Source organism: Phalangium opilio, unplaced genomic scaffold, assembly GCF_054372755.1.
Source record: "Phalangium opilio isolate 3A_F unplaced genomic scaffold, DU_Popi_V2 ptg000031l_1, whole genome shotgun sequence".
NCBI classification, from domain to species: domain Eukaryota; kingdom Metazoa; phylum Arthropoda; class Arachnida; order Opiliones; family Phalangiidae; genus Phalangium; species Phalangium opilio.
Genome location: NW_028324158.1, coordinates 4,110,504 through 4,125,309, shown reverse-complemented (window position 1 = coordinate 4,125,309; position 14,806 = coordinate 4,110,504). Strand labels below are relative to the sequence as shown.

The window sequence follows — 14,806 nt, the reverse complement described above, 5'->3', positions numbered from 1 at the left end:
ACTTGCTTAGCCACGGGTAAATAGAAGTTCTTGTTACTATAACCAGGTACTGGTAGTACCACAGCCCACTCGATCACGCAAGTTGCACGCGCTATAGAAGCCCGCTCAATCAGAGTTGGGCACTCCTCTTTAGATAGATTTTTTTCCTATCAAACTATCATAGATGGCGAAACTATCAATTCTTCTGGCTATATTTTAGAGTGGAACTCCTTCTTAGATAGATTTTTTTCCTCTCAAACTATCATAGATGGCGGAACTATCAACTCTTCTGACTATATTTTAGACTGACATTGCTGGTTAGATAGATATCTTTCCTCTCAAACTATCATAGATAGCGAAACTATCAACTCTTCTGACTATATTTTAGACTGACACTGCTGGTTAGATAGATATTTTTCCTCTCAAACTATCATATTTGGCGAAACTATCAATTCTTCTAGCTATATTTTAGACGGGCATTATTTGTTAGATAGATTTTTTCCCTCTCAACAAATCATAGATGGTGAAACTATCAAATCTTCCTTCAATATGTTAGATTGGCTCTCATTGTTAGATAGATTTTTTGCCTATCAAATCAAATTGAAATCTTTAGGAACGACTAAATTAATCGATTATTTAATTTCCGGACTTTAAATTTGATTGTTTTCGATCAAACTGATTTGGGCTCTACCTAATTTTACTCTGTTTAATCGATTCCTGATATTTCCTGATTTTGTAGAATTTCTAATATTTTCATATATTCATATAATTTCCATAATCTCATTTCTCAAGTTTGACTTTTAACTGTCTATAGTTCAAAAGCTACTATCCAAACTTTTTCAAATTATTCGCCCTTGATTTAATCTAAACCATCTACTATAAACGGTTAACTAATAATAATTAAAGGCAAAAATTGCAATTAAAACTGTGGGTAATAAAAATCAGAAAATCTACACTTTAATTTATCTACTTCTACGTTTGGATGATTTCGTGGAATCGTTCTCCCTCCTCGAGTAGTCGTTCACATCAGTGACAGCACGGAGCTTCTATATACAAGAAGCTCTGTCTTCACAGTTTGAACTGTTGAACCATCGTTTATTTTATTTTTATTTATTTGTTTGAGAGGGTTATAACGACCACCAAGTACAGAATCTTCTTATAGATTAAACCTACACTTGCTAACGTTCAAATATATTAAAAACTTCGATATCATTCAAAAAACGACTTATCTTTCCAGAAATTTTCATAACTATCAAAATTGCCTATCAAAGATTAGCACATAATTTTTTTAAAATGAAATCAGAAAACAGATGTCGCCAAATAAAATCACTCAAAGAATCAATTTATTTCTCAAGGAATAATGCCTATCATTTTTTATGATTTCTAAAAGATGGGGTTAGTAGCCAGATCACGTTGAGAATCGATATTTTTCTCTAGAAGATTTCAACGAATCAATGAATCATATCAACTTCGAGTGCACTTTCTAAGCTATCAAACTCAATCGATCATTATAATTCAAATTTTTCTCGAAAATAACTATCAAAATTGATACTTTGATAGGGGCAGATTTAGTTTTCTATCGTATCAAGTGGTAAAACTATCAAATGATATGATAGTGCCCATCTATGCGCTCAATCGACCCTAAAAATGAGAATAACATAGGTTCGGTCTAAAATTCAAACCCGTCTGGTTTTAACATGGGCGTCTATGGGAGGGGACCAGTTTTTTCAACGTTTTTGACAATATTAGTGCATCTACTGGTTCAAATCTCTCGAATTTTTAATGAGACGTGTATTGAAAGGTTTGATATTATCCTGTAAAATTTAAAGTGTCCAGCTATAATAGTTTTTTTTATAAAAAATAAAAATCATCACATAGTAGAGCATTTTGCCCCTTCAATTTCTCTACTATGTGATGGTTTTTATTTTTTATAAAAAAAACTATTATAGCTGAAGACTTTAAATTTTACAGGATAATATCAAACCTTTCAATACACGTCTCATTAAAAATTCAAGAGATTTGAACCAGTAGATGCACTAATATTGTCAAAAACGTTGATAAAACTGGTCCCCTCCCATAGAGACCCATGTTAAAACCAGACGGGTTTGAATTTTAGACCGAACCTATGTGAGGCGCCGCATACGCGAGTTAACATGTAAAAAAAATCGTTTGGACGGGCTTCTAGAGCGCGTGCAGACAGCGTGCGTGATCAAGTGGGCTATGGTAGTACCCAAAACTTATGGCCAACCTAAAACCGGGGTATTATGGGTAAATTTTACGGGTATGCATGACAGCGCCCTCTCGCGTTAGCGTTATAGAGTATTCTCTACACTGCGAGCCTAATCAGCAGTTCTGCACAGTGGGAGAAAGGGGGATAAAATTTGTTCCCTCTTGTCACGTGGGTATTATATATTGCGCCCTCTCTCCAACAAAAAAAAACTGTTTTTCCAAAATTAATTCGTTCATGTCGGTTCGTGTACTCTTTGGCCTAGTCAGTCAGAATGATGAAAATAAATTCATAGTGCCCGTTTGCATGAAATGTGTTGCCACTTCTCAATGATAAGTTCTAAACTAGTTTTCCCTTATCAACCATCTCTCCCTTTGATAGAGTTGAGAATTACGGTTGCCAGTCTAAAAAGCTCTTACAGTATTTCTCCTTTTCCATTCCTCCCTGATCAGTGCTAAATTCCAATTAAAAAGTAAACGCCACTTACACTAATCTGTGAGACTGTGAAAGGAAATCGGAGTTTAGTATAGACGATAACCCTAACTAGGGCACTAGGCTGATCATTTATTGGGTTGTGAACTTGTGGTCCTCCGTTGTGGTTGTATTTGTTCAAGCCTTGATTTGTTCTTTGAGACCCCTTAGAAACTTTCCCTCTGAGCAGTGAGCAACCACGTGGAGCAACTGAGCACCAAAAGAGGTCTACAAGATATGTCGCCCTCTAGTGGTCTGTCGACTCTGTCGTTCCAATCGGAAAACCAGTTTTCAGATAGTTAATTCCATGGGATTAATTTAGGATAGAGGACATTAATAATAATAATAATAATGCATAATGTGTATCATTATATTATAATATATTTTTAATATAAAAAATATTATTAAGAAAATGCCGGGAGCAGTTTGCGGTCGTGACTCGTGAGCGTGATCGAGTTGGCTATGGTCTGGGCGAAGTGTCGTCTGCTTGCTATCGTACTCCAGCCTAGAGAGAAACTCAGTAACCTCGGTTTGTGGCCATGTGCGTTCTTTAGGGGGCAAGACTAAAGTACAGAAAAAATCGAATGTGCCTAAGGTTGCCTAAGGTCGGAAATCACTAAAATCCCAGTCGGGCGAAACGGCGGTAGAGGAAACTTCATCCTAAACGTTATTTTTCACCAAGGGGACCGATGGGGAGTAAAATACATTTAATTATAATTAAAAATGATTAACATTTTACGAAGTTAAGCTTTTCTATCATTCAAAACATCTAATTCTTTAAAAAATAACGATTTACTTTGACGGCGTTAGGACCACTTAACTCCGCCCACAATTCTGTACTTTAGTCAGCTTAGGCCCCTTTATGTTTCTTAATTATCCCGGCCTAATTCATTTAATTATTTCAATTAAAACCAATGTTATGAATTAAAAAAACACCCCCTTTCACCCACTGTAACTTTACACTTTATTTCCTTAAGTAATCCTTATTAAAACCACCCCAAATCACCCTTAGGCACCCGCTGAGTATGATATACTTTGTCAACCAATAATGAAACCGGATATTTCTGGCGGGTGATTCGAAAAATTCTGTACTTTAGTCTGTCGATCAATTTCGAGTTTATTTCCGAAAGTCGAGCAAATTAAATAAAACAATCGATTTAGAACGACTAATTATCATGGAAAAAGGCTTATTCAACATCTTTTATGATTATTCCATGCTAATTTAAAATTTTCGCCCCCTTAGGCACCCTAAAAAAGGCCATCTTTACACTTTAAATGCTTAAATTTTAATTATCAAGGTCTTCTTACACAATATAGCTTACAAATATAATTATAATTAAACAAATTAATGTGGTAAACCTTCATTTCTACCCTTTGGAAACCTCAAAACAACGAAATCCAAATATTCATCTTTAATTGATACGATAAAGGCTCGAAAGATGCCGGTAGTGCATGCGAGAAAGATATCTTCAACTTAACTCCTCCCACAATTCTGTACTTTAGTCAGCTTAGGCCCCTTTATGTTTCTTAATTAATTCGGGCTAATTCATTTAATTACTTCAATATAAACGAGTGGTATAAATTAAAAAACACCCCTTTTCATCCCCTTCAAATTTCCACTTAATTTTCTCAACTAATTCTTATTAATACGACCCCAAACTACTCTTAGGCACCCGCTGAGTATGATATATTTTGTCAACCAATAATCAAACCGGATATATCTGGCGGGTGATTCGAAAAATTCTGTACTTTAGTCAGTCGATCAATTTCGAGTTTTTTCGCGGAAATCGAGCAAATTAATCAAAACAATCGATTTAGAACGACTAATTATCATGGAAAAAGGCTTATTCAACATCTTTTATAATTATTCCATCCAAATTTAAAATTTTCGCCCCCTTAGGCACCCTAAAAAAGACCATTTTTACAATTTAAACGCTTAAATTTTAATTATGAAAGTCTTCTAACACAATAATAATTACAAATATAATTGTAATTAAACTAATTAATGTGGTAAGCCTTCATTTGAACCCTTTGGAAACCTCAAAACAACGAAATCCAAATATGATATATATTCATCTTTAATTGATACCATAAAGGCTCGAAAGATGCCGGTAGTGCATGCGAGAAATATATCTTCAACTTAACTCCGCCCACAATTCTGTACTTTAGTCAGCTTAGGCCACTTTACGTTTCTTAATTATCCCGGCCTAATTCCTTTCATTATTTGAATATAAAGAAGTAGTAATAATTAAACAAAACACCTTCTTTCACCCCCTGTAATTTACCACTTTATTCTCTCAAGTAATCCTAATTAAATCTATCCCAAACCACCCTTAGGCACCCGCTGAGTAGGATATATTTTGTCAACCAATAATGAAACCGGATATTTCTGGCGGGTGATTCGAAAAATTCTGTACTTTAGTCTGTCGAGAAAATTCGAGTTTTTTCGCGGAAATCGAGCAAATTAATTAAAACAAACGATTTAGAAAAACTAATTAACATGGAAAAGGCATATTCAACATCTTTTATAAATATTTAACGCCAATTTAAAATTTTCGCCCCCTTAGGCACCCTAAAAAAGGCCATTTTTACAATTTAAACGCTTAAATTTAACACAATATAGATTACAAATATAGTTGTAATTAAACTAATTAATGAGGTAAACTTTCATTTCTACCCTTTGGTAACCTCAAAACAACCGAAACCAAATATGAAAAATATTCGACTTTTTTATCGCTTTAAAAAATACAATCACGATACTAATCTTCATTAAAACTAGTTAATTATTTTCATCCCCTTAATTAATGGCGTTACGAAAAAGGCTCTACAGGTGTCGGGAGTGAACTTAACTCCGCCCACAATTCTGTACTTTAGTCAGCTTAGGCCACTTTACGTTTCTTAATTATCCCGGCCTAATTCGTTTCATTATTCCAATATAAACAAGTGGTATAAATTAAAAGAACACCCCCCTTTCACCCCTTGTAACAACTTACTGCAGCACAGGGGATATAATGAGTAAAGGTCAGGAAAACAAAATATAAAAACAAGGGCTTTAAACTATAAAATCAAAAGTAGAAGTTGAGTTGGGGTGAAATCTGAATCATCCACTGTCGCTTTTAGCAAATCAATAACCTTTCAAACGGGTATAAAAAAACTAAAGGGGCATTGACAAAAACGAAAAAGGGACTGTGAGACGATATAACGGTTACATCCCTCTTCACTAAGATAAAAAATATATAGGTATAAATAATTTAGCTTAATATCTATATCAAAAGTTGCATTATTTTGATGGATACTTGAAACCGAAACCCAATTAAACTCTTAGGGAGCAATTAGCAACATACAATTTCTGAGAAAATATGAGAAAGACCATCCATAAGGTTGTGCAAGAGCTATAGATTTTACTATTCTAGTGGACTTTAATGCACGAACTTATCTCTTTCCCAATAATGACTGACATGGCAAGTTAATATGTTTGGGCATCGGCGTGTGTCACGCAGTGGTTTTACTTTATCATAGCGAAGAGCGAACTAGTCAATCTATGAACATAAAATAATTGAAAAAGAATGAACTACAAAATTATTTAAAACAAAAACTGTAGCGACAAAATTAAAAATAAACTATATAGCTAGTTGGAAGTAGAAAAATATAAACCAAATAGTTGCATCTGTAAAATAAATAATAAAATCTCTACAATCAGAGTGGTTCTGCGTCGGCTTAAGACGGCGACGGACTTCTTGGGGCCTCCGGCTGGATGTTCTTTGGCCAGGGAATTCTCAGTACGGGACCTCCTCTTATTTATAAACCCTTTTACCAAACCTAACAATAGCACGACGCACATCTTAGTCCTACCTTAATTTCTATTTTTTTAAATATAACACTCCTATGTTAAAACCCTTTGCATGGTTGCCAATACAGTAGTAATACATAAAAGTTAAAGGGGCAAAGGGTAAAGATAATTGGTCTATGGCGAAGGTGAGTCGGACTTGAAGAAATGAGAAGAAAGGTGCACGATGTTGGTGACAGTGAGTCGGACCTAAATAAAAGAAGACGACCCAAGGGCTAGTAATAGCAGCCACATCGTACCCTACTTAACAGGCGTACATAAAATTTATGTGAATAGCCCCTCGATGCGCTACTTTTAACTGTGCTAAAATGATTACCCGTAATCCTTACTTCAATAAATTTATTTATGTTATAATTGTAATAGTGCGACACAAAGAGAAATTTTGAGTGGGTAACCCCTCGATGCGCTACCCTTAATATTGCTAAAATTATTACCCGTAAGACCATTCTAAAAACAACAATGCTAAAATGATTACACACAAGTAACCCTTAATAGAAGAACAGAACGTTTTAGGGATTACCCCCTCGATGATCGAGTTACCTTTAACAGTGTAAAATGATTACGTACTTAACGCCCGATAAATACACGTAAAGAAAGTTTTAGTTTACAACATAGACTTATGCCGACGCATACTTTTTGCATCTTAGAAATTTCTAACATGAACTTATGGCCAGAAGCGTTTGAAAGAGAAAGAATTTGGTAAAGCACCCAATAATTGTAATATCCCGGTGCCTTAAAACTATTCTAAAAATAACATCAGTATAGAGTAATTTCTTTCCCATATATGGCAACGTCATAACCTTAGTGATATCCCCCTCCCCTTCCCTTCCGGGGGCAAATAGTATTCTCTAGTACAATGTTGCCCCTAACGTAGGGGATAAACAGTTCACTCCCCCTCTCAACCGAAATTACTCTATATAGGCTACTTGCTTTTGCTTTGAAAATTTTCCTCGATTTCTTTGAATGGGGAGCAGGGTGGAAAGTGTGGAATCCTTATTGTCGACGGGTGACAGAGAATTTAAAGGGAGTAGGAAACAGACTTGTAAATAATGATAATTTAATCGGGAGCCCTGCGGGCTCCCGACCCCCCCCCCCCAAAAGCCCAATTTTCTTGGGTACCCGGGGCTCCCTAGTGGACATGGGTATTTAAATAAAAAACTTGAATATCATACTGAGGCATAGAACTATTTTGGTGTCGAGGAAAAGCCGCGTATTTTTAACTTTTACTTCCACTTTTGAGTCTTGAACTCTTGGAGATTTCTCATCGCCCCGAATTTTTCAGGGTACCCGGGTGGTACCCGACCCCCCTAAAATATTTTTTCAGGGTGTCCTGTGAATTTTCTTGGGTGTCACAGGCTCCCTGGTACCCCCTATTTACAAGTCTGGTAGGAAACCTACAATTTAAATTAAGGCAATAAAATAATGCTCTCTCTCTCTCTCGCTTTAAATATATCGAGCAAACGTAAAACTCAATTCACAATGATTAACCACAATTAAATGCTATGCTTATACTTACTATTATAATCCCCTTCCTTTTAAAATACACGAAAGGAAAATATCACCTCACCACAATTCTCTCCCATTCACTCTCCCTTCAATGACGAACGAAAAATTTTATACTGCCAAATGCGGTACTCTTTCACGACAACGACGCCCCGCCCACCCCCATCGACAACAACAACAGGGCAGGTCAAAGTAGACCCACATCGTAGATGTTCATCATACGATGTGGCTGAAAAGAAGTAAGAAGAAAGGTGCGCGACTTTATGGCGCGAGAACACAAGACATTGGCAGTGGTCGAAGGGTTTAAGGAGATGATCGGTGGGACTGATAAGGAAATTAATAGAGGAATAAACTCGAATATGCTCGACTGCCTAAAGTACAGAATTTTTCGAATCACTCGCCAGAAATATCCGGTTTGATTATTGGTTGACAAAATATATCATGCTCAGCTTGTGCCTAAGGGTAGTTTGGGGTGTATTAATAAGGATTACTTAAGGAAATAAAGTGGAAAGTTAGAGGGGGTGAAAGGGGGTGTTTTTTTAATTTATACCACTTGTTTATATTGGAATAATGAAACGAATTAGGCCGGGATAATTAAGAAACATAAAGAGGCCTAAGCTGACTAAAGTACAGAATTCTGGGCGGAGTTAAGTTCACGTCCGACACCTAATGAGCCTTTTTCGTAACGCAATTAAGAAGATGGAAATAATTAACTAGTTTTAATGAAGATTAGTATCGTGATAGATATGATATTTGAAGACTATAGCTTATTGTATTTTTTCAACCAATTAAAAAGTCGAATATTTCCCGATATTTCCATATTTGGTTTCGGTTGTTTTGAGGTTACCAAAGGGTAGAAATAAAGGGTTATCTTATTAATTAGTTTAATTACAATTATATTCGTAATCTATATTGTGTTAGGAGACCTTGATAATTAAAAGTTAAGCGTTTAAATTGTAAAAATGGCCTTTTTTAGGGTGCCTAAGGGGGCGAAAATTTTAAATTGGCGTTAAATATTTATAAAAGATGTTGAATATGCCTTTTCCATGTTAATTAGTTTTTCTAAATCGTTTGTTTTAATTAATTTGCTCGATTTCCGCGAAAAAACTCGAATTTTCTCGACAGACTAAAGTACAGAATTTTTCGAATCACCCGCCAGAAATATCCGGTTTCATTATTGGTTGACAAAATATATCCTACTCAGCGGGTGCCTAAGGGTGGTTTGGGATAGATTTAATTAGGATTACTTGAGAGAATAAAGTGGTAAATTACAGGGGGTGAAAGAAGGTGTTTTGTTTAATTATTACTACTTCTTTATATTCAAATAATGAAAGGAATTAGGCCGGGATAATTAAGAAACGTAAAGTGGCCTAAGCTGACTAAAGTACAGAATTGTGGGCGGAGTTAAGTTGAAGATATATTTCTCGCATGCACTACCGGCATCTTTCGAGCCTTTATGGTATCAATTAAAGATGAATATATATCATATTTGGATTTCGTTGTTTTGAGGTTTCCAAAGGGTTCAAATGAAGGCTTACCACATTAATTAGTTTAATTACAATTATATTTGTAATTATTATTGTGTTAGAAGACTTTCATAATTAAAATTTAAGCGTTTAAATTGTAAAAATGGTCTTTTTTAGGGTGCCTAAGGGGGCGAAAATTTTAAATTTGGATGGAATAATTATAAAAGATGTTGAATAAGCCTTTTTCCATGATAATTAGTCGTTCTAAATCGATTGTTTTGATTAATTTGCTCGATTTCCGCGAAAAAACTCGAAATTGATCGACTGACTAAAGTACAGAATTTTTCGAATCACCCGCCAGATATATCCGGTTTGATTATTGGTTGACAAAATATATCATACTCAGCGGGTGCCTAAGAGTAGTTTGGGGTCGTATTAATAAGAATTAGTTGAGAAAATTAAGTGGAAATTTGAAGGGGATGAAAAGGGGTGTTTTTTAATTTATACCACTCGTTTATATTGAAGTAATTAAATGAATTAGCCCGAATTAATTAAGAAACATAAAGGGGCCTAAGCTGACTAAAGTACAGAATTGTGGGAGGAGTTAAGTTGAAGATATCTTTCTCGCATGCACTACCGGCATCTTTCGAGCCTTTATCGTATCAATTAAAGATGAATATTTGGATTTCGTTGTTTTGAGGTTTCCAAAGGGTAGAAATGAAGGTTTACCACATTAATTTGTTTAATTATAATTATATTTGTAAGCTATATTGTGTAAGAAGACCTTGATAATTAAAATTTAAGCATTTAAAGTGTAAAGATGGCCTTTTTTAGGGTGCCTAAGGGGGCGAAAATTTTAAATTAGCATGGAATAATCATAAAAGATGTTGAATAAGCCTTTTTCCATGATAATTAGTCGTTCTAAATCGATTGTTTTATTTAATTTGCTCGACTTTCGGAAATAAACTCGAAATTGATCGACAGACTAAAGTACAGAATTTTTCGAATCACCCGCCAGAAATATCCGGTTTCATTATTGGTTGACAAAGTATATCATACTCAGCGGGTGCCTAAGGGTGATTTGGGGTGGTTTTAATAAGGATTACTTAAGGAAATAAAGTGTAAAGTTACAGTGGGTGAAAGGGGGTGTTTTTTTAATTCATAACATTGGTTTTAATTGAAATAATTAAATGAATTAGGCCGGGATAATTAAGAAACATAAAGGGGCCTAAGCTGACTAAAGTACAGAATTGTGGGCGGAGTTAAGTGGTCCTAACGCCGTCAAAGTAAATCGTTATTTTTTAAAGAATTAGATGTTTTGAATGATAGAAAAGCTTAACTTCGTAAAATGTTAATCATTTTTAATTATAATTAAATGTATTTTACTCCCCATCGGTCCCCTTGGTGAAAAATAACGTTTAGGATGAAGTTTCCTCTACCGCCGTTTCGCCCGACTGGGATTTTAGTGATTTCCGACCTTAGGCAACCTTAGGCACATTCGATTTTTTCTGTACTTTAGTCTTGCCCTTATTTAGGCGAGGCATTTAAATTCATAATAAATAAAAATCATAATAAAATCATGGCCGAAGATGCTACTAACGGAAAATGTGTGTCGTTCAGTGATTTAAAACTTAACGATTGGATTTTGAAACAATGCAAAGCTCTAGGTATGCATTAAACATGGGATTCAACTGTTTATTTTGATTAAACTACCATTTACCCGCTAGCTTCATTTTGAAAATTAACGAAATTTCATTATTATCATAAAGGTTTGAACAATTCAACTCCAGTACAAGCCAATTGCATACCCGCAATATTATCAGGAAAAGATTGTATTGGTTGCGCTGAAACAGGTAGCGGTAAAACATTAGCATTTGCTCTACCCATACTACAAAAACTCTGCGAAGATCCATATGGAATCTTTGCATTGGTACTGACTCCGACAAGAGAGCTCGCTATGCAAATTGCGGACCAATTTAGGGTGTTTGGCAAGCCTATAAATCTTAAGGTTTGACCGAAAATAACAATTAAGTTAAACCATAGCCCACTTGATCACGCACGCTGGCTGCACGCGCTCTAGAAGCCCGTCCAAACGATTTTTTTCACATGTTAACTCGCGAATGCGGCGCGTCACATAGGTTCGGTCTAAACTTTCAAACCCGTCTGGTTTTAACATGGGCGTCTATGGGAGGGGACCAGTTTTTATATTATCCTGTAAAATTTAAAGTCTTCAGCTATAATAGTTTTTTTTATAAAAAATAAAAACCATCCCATAGTAGAGAATTTTGCCCCTTAAATTTCTCTACTATGTGATGATTTTTATTTTTTATAAAAAAAACTATTATAGCTGGAGACTTTAAATTTTACAGGATAATATCAAACCTTTCAATACACGTCTCATTAAAAATTCAAGAGATTTGAACCAGTAGATGCACTAATATTGTCAAAAACGTTGAAAAAACTGGTCCCCTCCCATAGACGCCCATGTTAAAACCAGACGGGTTTGAAAGTTTAGACCGAACCTATGTTATTCTCATTCTTAGGGTCGATTGAGCGGGCTTCTATAGCGCGTGCAGCCAGCGTGATCAAGTGGGCTATGGTTAAACACACTCCATTAAATTTTACGTTACGTTGTAATTGTTCAGGATTGCCTGATTGTTGGTGGCATGGATATGGTAACGCAAGGATTAGAATTAGCCAGAAATCCTCATATTGTTATAGCAACTCCTGGAAGACTCGCTGATCATTTAGAAAGTTGCAATACATTTACGTTGAAACGTGTGCAGTTTCTAGTTTTGGATGAAGCTGATCGATTGCTAGAGGGTCATTTCAATGACCAGGTATGTTAAACAGGGTTCGTACACGACCTGGAAAACCTGGAAAAGTCAGGGAAATTGAAAATGGGCCTAAAATGTCAGGGAAAAGTCAGGGAAATTTAAAATGGACCTAAAAAGTCAGGGAAATGTCAGGGAAAAATATATTGGAGGGAAATTTAAAGTATAATGGTGACCAGAAAAAGTTTTGTCTGAGATTTGAGCAAAGCCCCAAATTCGCGGAACTCGCTTCGCTCGCTCAGGTTATTTATGATTTACTTTAAATTAAATTTAAACGAATTAATTGGCTAATTTTTATAAAAATAACTCGTGCAAAAATTATTTGAGTGAATATAGATTGGTTTTCATATACGTTCGCCATGTACGTTATTGCAAATGGTCAGGGAAATTTGTGGAATTTAGTCAGGGAAAACCTGGAAAAGTCAGGGAATTTCATACCAAAAATTTTGTACGAACCCTGTTAAAAATTCCTTCAGAAGCAATCGTATTCGTAAGTAGTATTTGCTATTACTACAAATACGCTTCTTTTAAAATTCCCAGCTACAAACTATATTCAAGGCCTTACCAAAAAAGAGGCAAACATTGCTGTTCAGCGCAACAATAACGCAAACTCTCGAGGAGCTGAAAGAAATAGCTCTTACAAATCCATTCTTTTGGGCGCAAAAGAAAGATATAACAACTGTAGAACAATTGGATCAAAGATACGTTTTGGCACCAAAACATGTCAGGGACATTTATATGATACACATTATTCATAAGTTTCTTGAAAAGAAACCTAAAGGTTCAATAATTGTATTTACAAACACATGCAGGTATTAATTATTTTGAACCACATTCAATTTAACTCCTAATAATAATATTCTAATTACAGAAATTGTCAGAGAATATCAATGACATTACGATCTCTGGGCTTTCATAGTGTGGCTTTACATTCATTGGCTTCTCAAAGAGAAAGGGTTGCAGCGTTATCCAAATTTAAATCTAATAATGCCAGGGTTTTAGTAGCTACTGATGTAGCAAGCAGAGGTAACGTATGATTTTTACGTAACAAGCCTATGGCGAGCGTAAATTCCACTTAGCCATAACCCTGAATTGAAGGCAGGGTTCGTACACGACCTGGATAAGTCAGGGATATGAAAATTAGGGGAAAAGTCAGGGATAAGTCAGGGAATTAAACATTTTTCCTAAAAAAGTCAGGGATATGTCAGGGATTTCGTTTGGTATATCAAACCATGCTTCGAGAAATTCTAAATATGAGACAGGTGTGATGAAGTGGGCTCTGGTAAGCACCTTAAAATGGTCAGGGATATTGCCAAAATTTGGTCAGGGATAACCTGGAAAAGTCAGGGATTTTCAATGTAAAAATTTCGTACGAACCCTGTCCAGGCTCCTATCAAAATTGAAGGCAGGGTTCGTACACGACCTGGAAAACCTGGAAAAGTCAGGGAAATTGAAAATGGGCCTAAAAAGTCAGGGAAATTTAAAATGGACCTAAAAAGTCAGGGAAATGTTAGGGAAAAATATATTGGAGGGAAATTTAAAGTATAATGGTGACCAGAAAAAGTTTTGTCTAAGATTTGAGCAAAGCCCCAAATTCGCAGAGTTCGCTTCGCTCGCTCAGGTTATTTATGATTTACTTTAAATTCGTGCAAAAATTATTTGAGTGAATATAGATTGGTTTTCATATACGTTCGCCATGTACTTTATTGCAAATGGTCAGGGAAATTTGTGGAATTTAGTCAGGGAAAACCTGGAAAAGTCAGGGAATTTCATTCCAAAAATTTTGTACGAACCCTGATTTGGGTTTTTTCATCTTTGGTGTGCGTATCAAAGCGTAGTACAATATTAAACCTTCGTTTTACACAGGATTGGACATTCCGCAAGTTGAACTAGTTCTGAATCACTTTATCCCGAAAAGCGCGAAAGACTATGTTCATCGTGTGGGTAGAACTGCGAGAGCGGGAAGAGACGGTCTGGCTGTTACTATACTATCGCAGCATGATATAAATTTGCTTCATTCTGTTGAAGAACTCATCAAGACAAAGCTAACTCTTTATGAAACTAACGGTATTAACTAATGACTGCACTTTAGATTGTAATTTATGGTCTTTGGTAACAACTTTCGTGATTATGATCATGTATGTTATCAGAGAAAGAAGTTTTGAATATTATGACCCAAGCGTCTGTGGCATTAAGGGAAGCTGAGATTCGTATGGAAGAAACGGATTTTGGCGAGAAAAAAGCCATTAACAAAAGGAAACGTTTGATTTTGGATGGAAGAGACCCGGATGAGGAAGCCGCCACGAAGAAAACTAAAGTTGCGAAAAAGAAACAAAATAAAAAGTTCAAAAAGCCAAAGAAAGGTAAATTGACGTGAGAAATTATTTTGGAAGATTAATAAAGATTATTTTATCATCGTGAGAATATTACTTTTCAATCTTTAGAGTAAGCTTAATTAACCTCTACGTGTTTAGAGGCG

At 35.5% G+C, this 14,806-nt stretch overlaps 1 protein-coding gene across 1 annotated transcript; it reads left to right on the top strand.

Moving 5' to 3' along the window:
- The first annotated feature begins 3,109 nt into the window (after nt 1-3,109).
- Nucleotides 3,110-14,751, top strand: LOC149690113 (putative ATP-dependent RNA helicase DDX49). The gene is made up of 8 exons (XM_089869662.1): nt 3,110-3,225; nt 11,023-11,160; nt 11,263-11,501; nt 12,139-12,333; nt 12,868-13,139; nt 13,199-13,353; nt 14,194-14,394; nt 14,478-14,751. Exons 2-8 carry the CDS (start codon nt 11,073-11,075, stop codon nt 14,702-14,704), a joined length of 1,377 nt encoding a protein of 458 aa, XP_089725788.1. The 5' UTR covers nt 3,110-3,225; nt 11,023-11,072; the 3' UTR covers nt 14,705-14,751.
- Nucleotides 14,752-14,806: the final 55 nt, after the last annotated feature.

Coding starts and splice junctions, on each gene's coding strand:
- LOC149690113 (XM_089869662.1), top strand. CDS start 11,073: ATGGCCGAAGATGCTACTAACGGAAAATGTGTGTCGTTCAGTGATTTA. Junction 12,334..12,867: donor AGGGTCATTTCAATGACCAG/GTATGTTAAACA, acceptor TAAAATTCCCAG/CTACAAACTATATTCAAGGC. Junction 13,354..14,193: donor TACTGATGTAGCAAGCAGAG/GTAACGTATGAT, acceptor CGTTTTACACAG/GATTGGACATTCCGCAAGTT.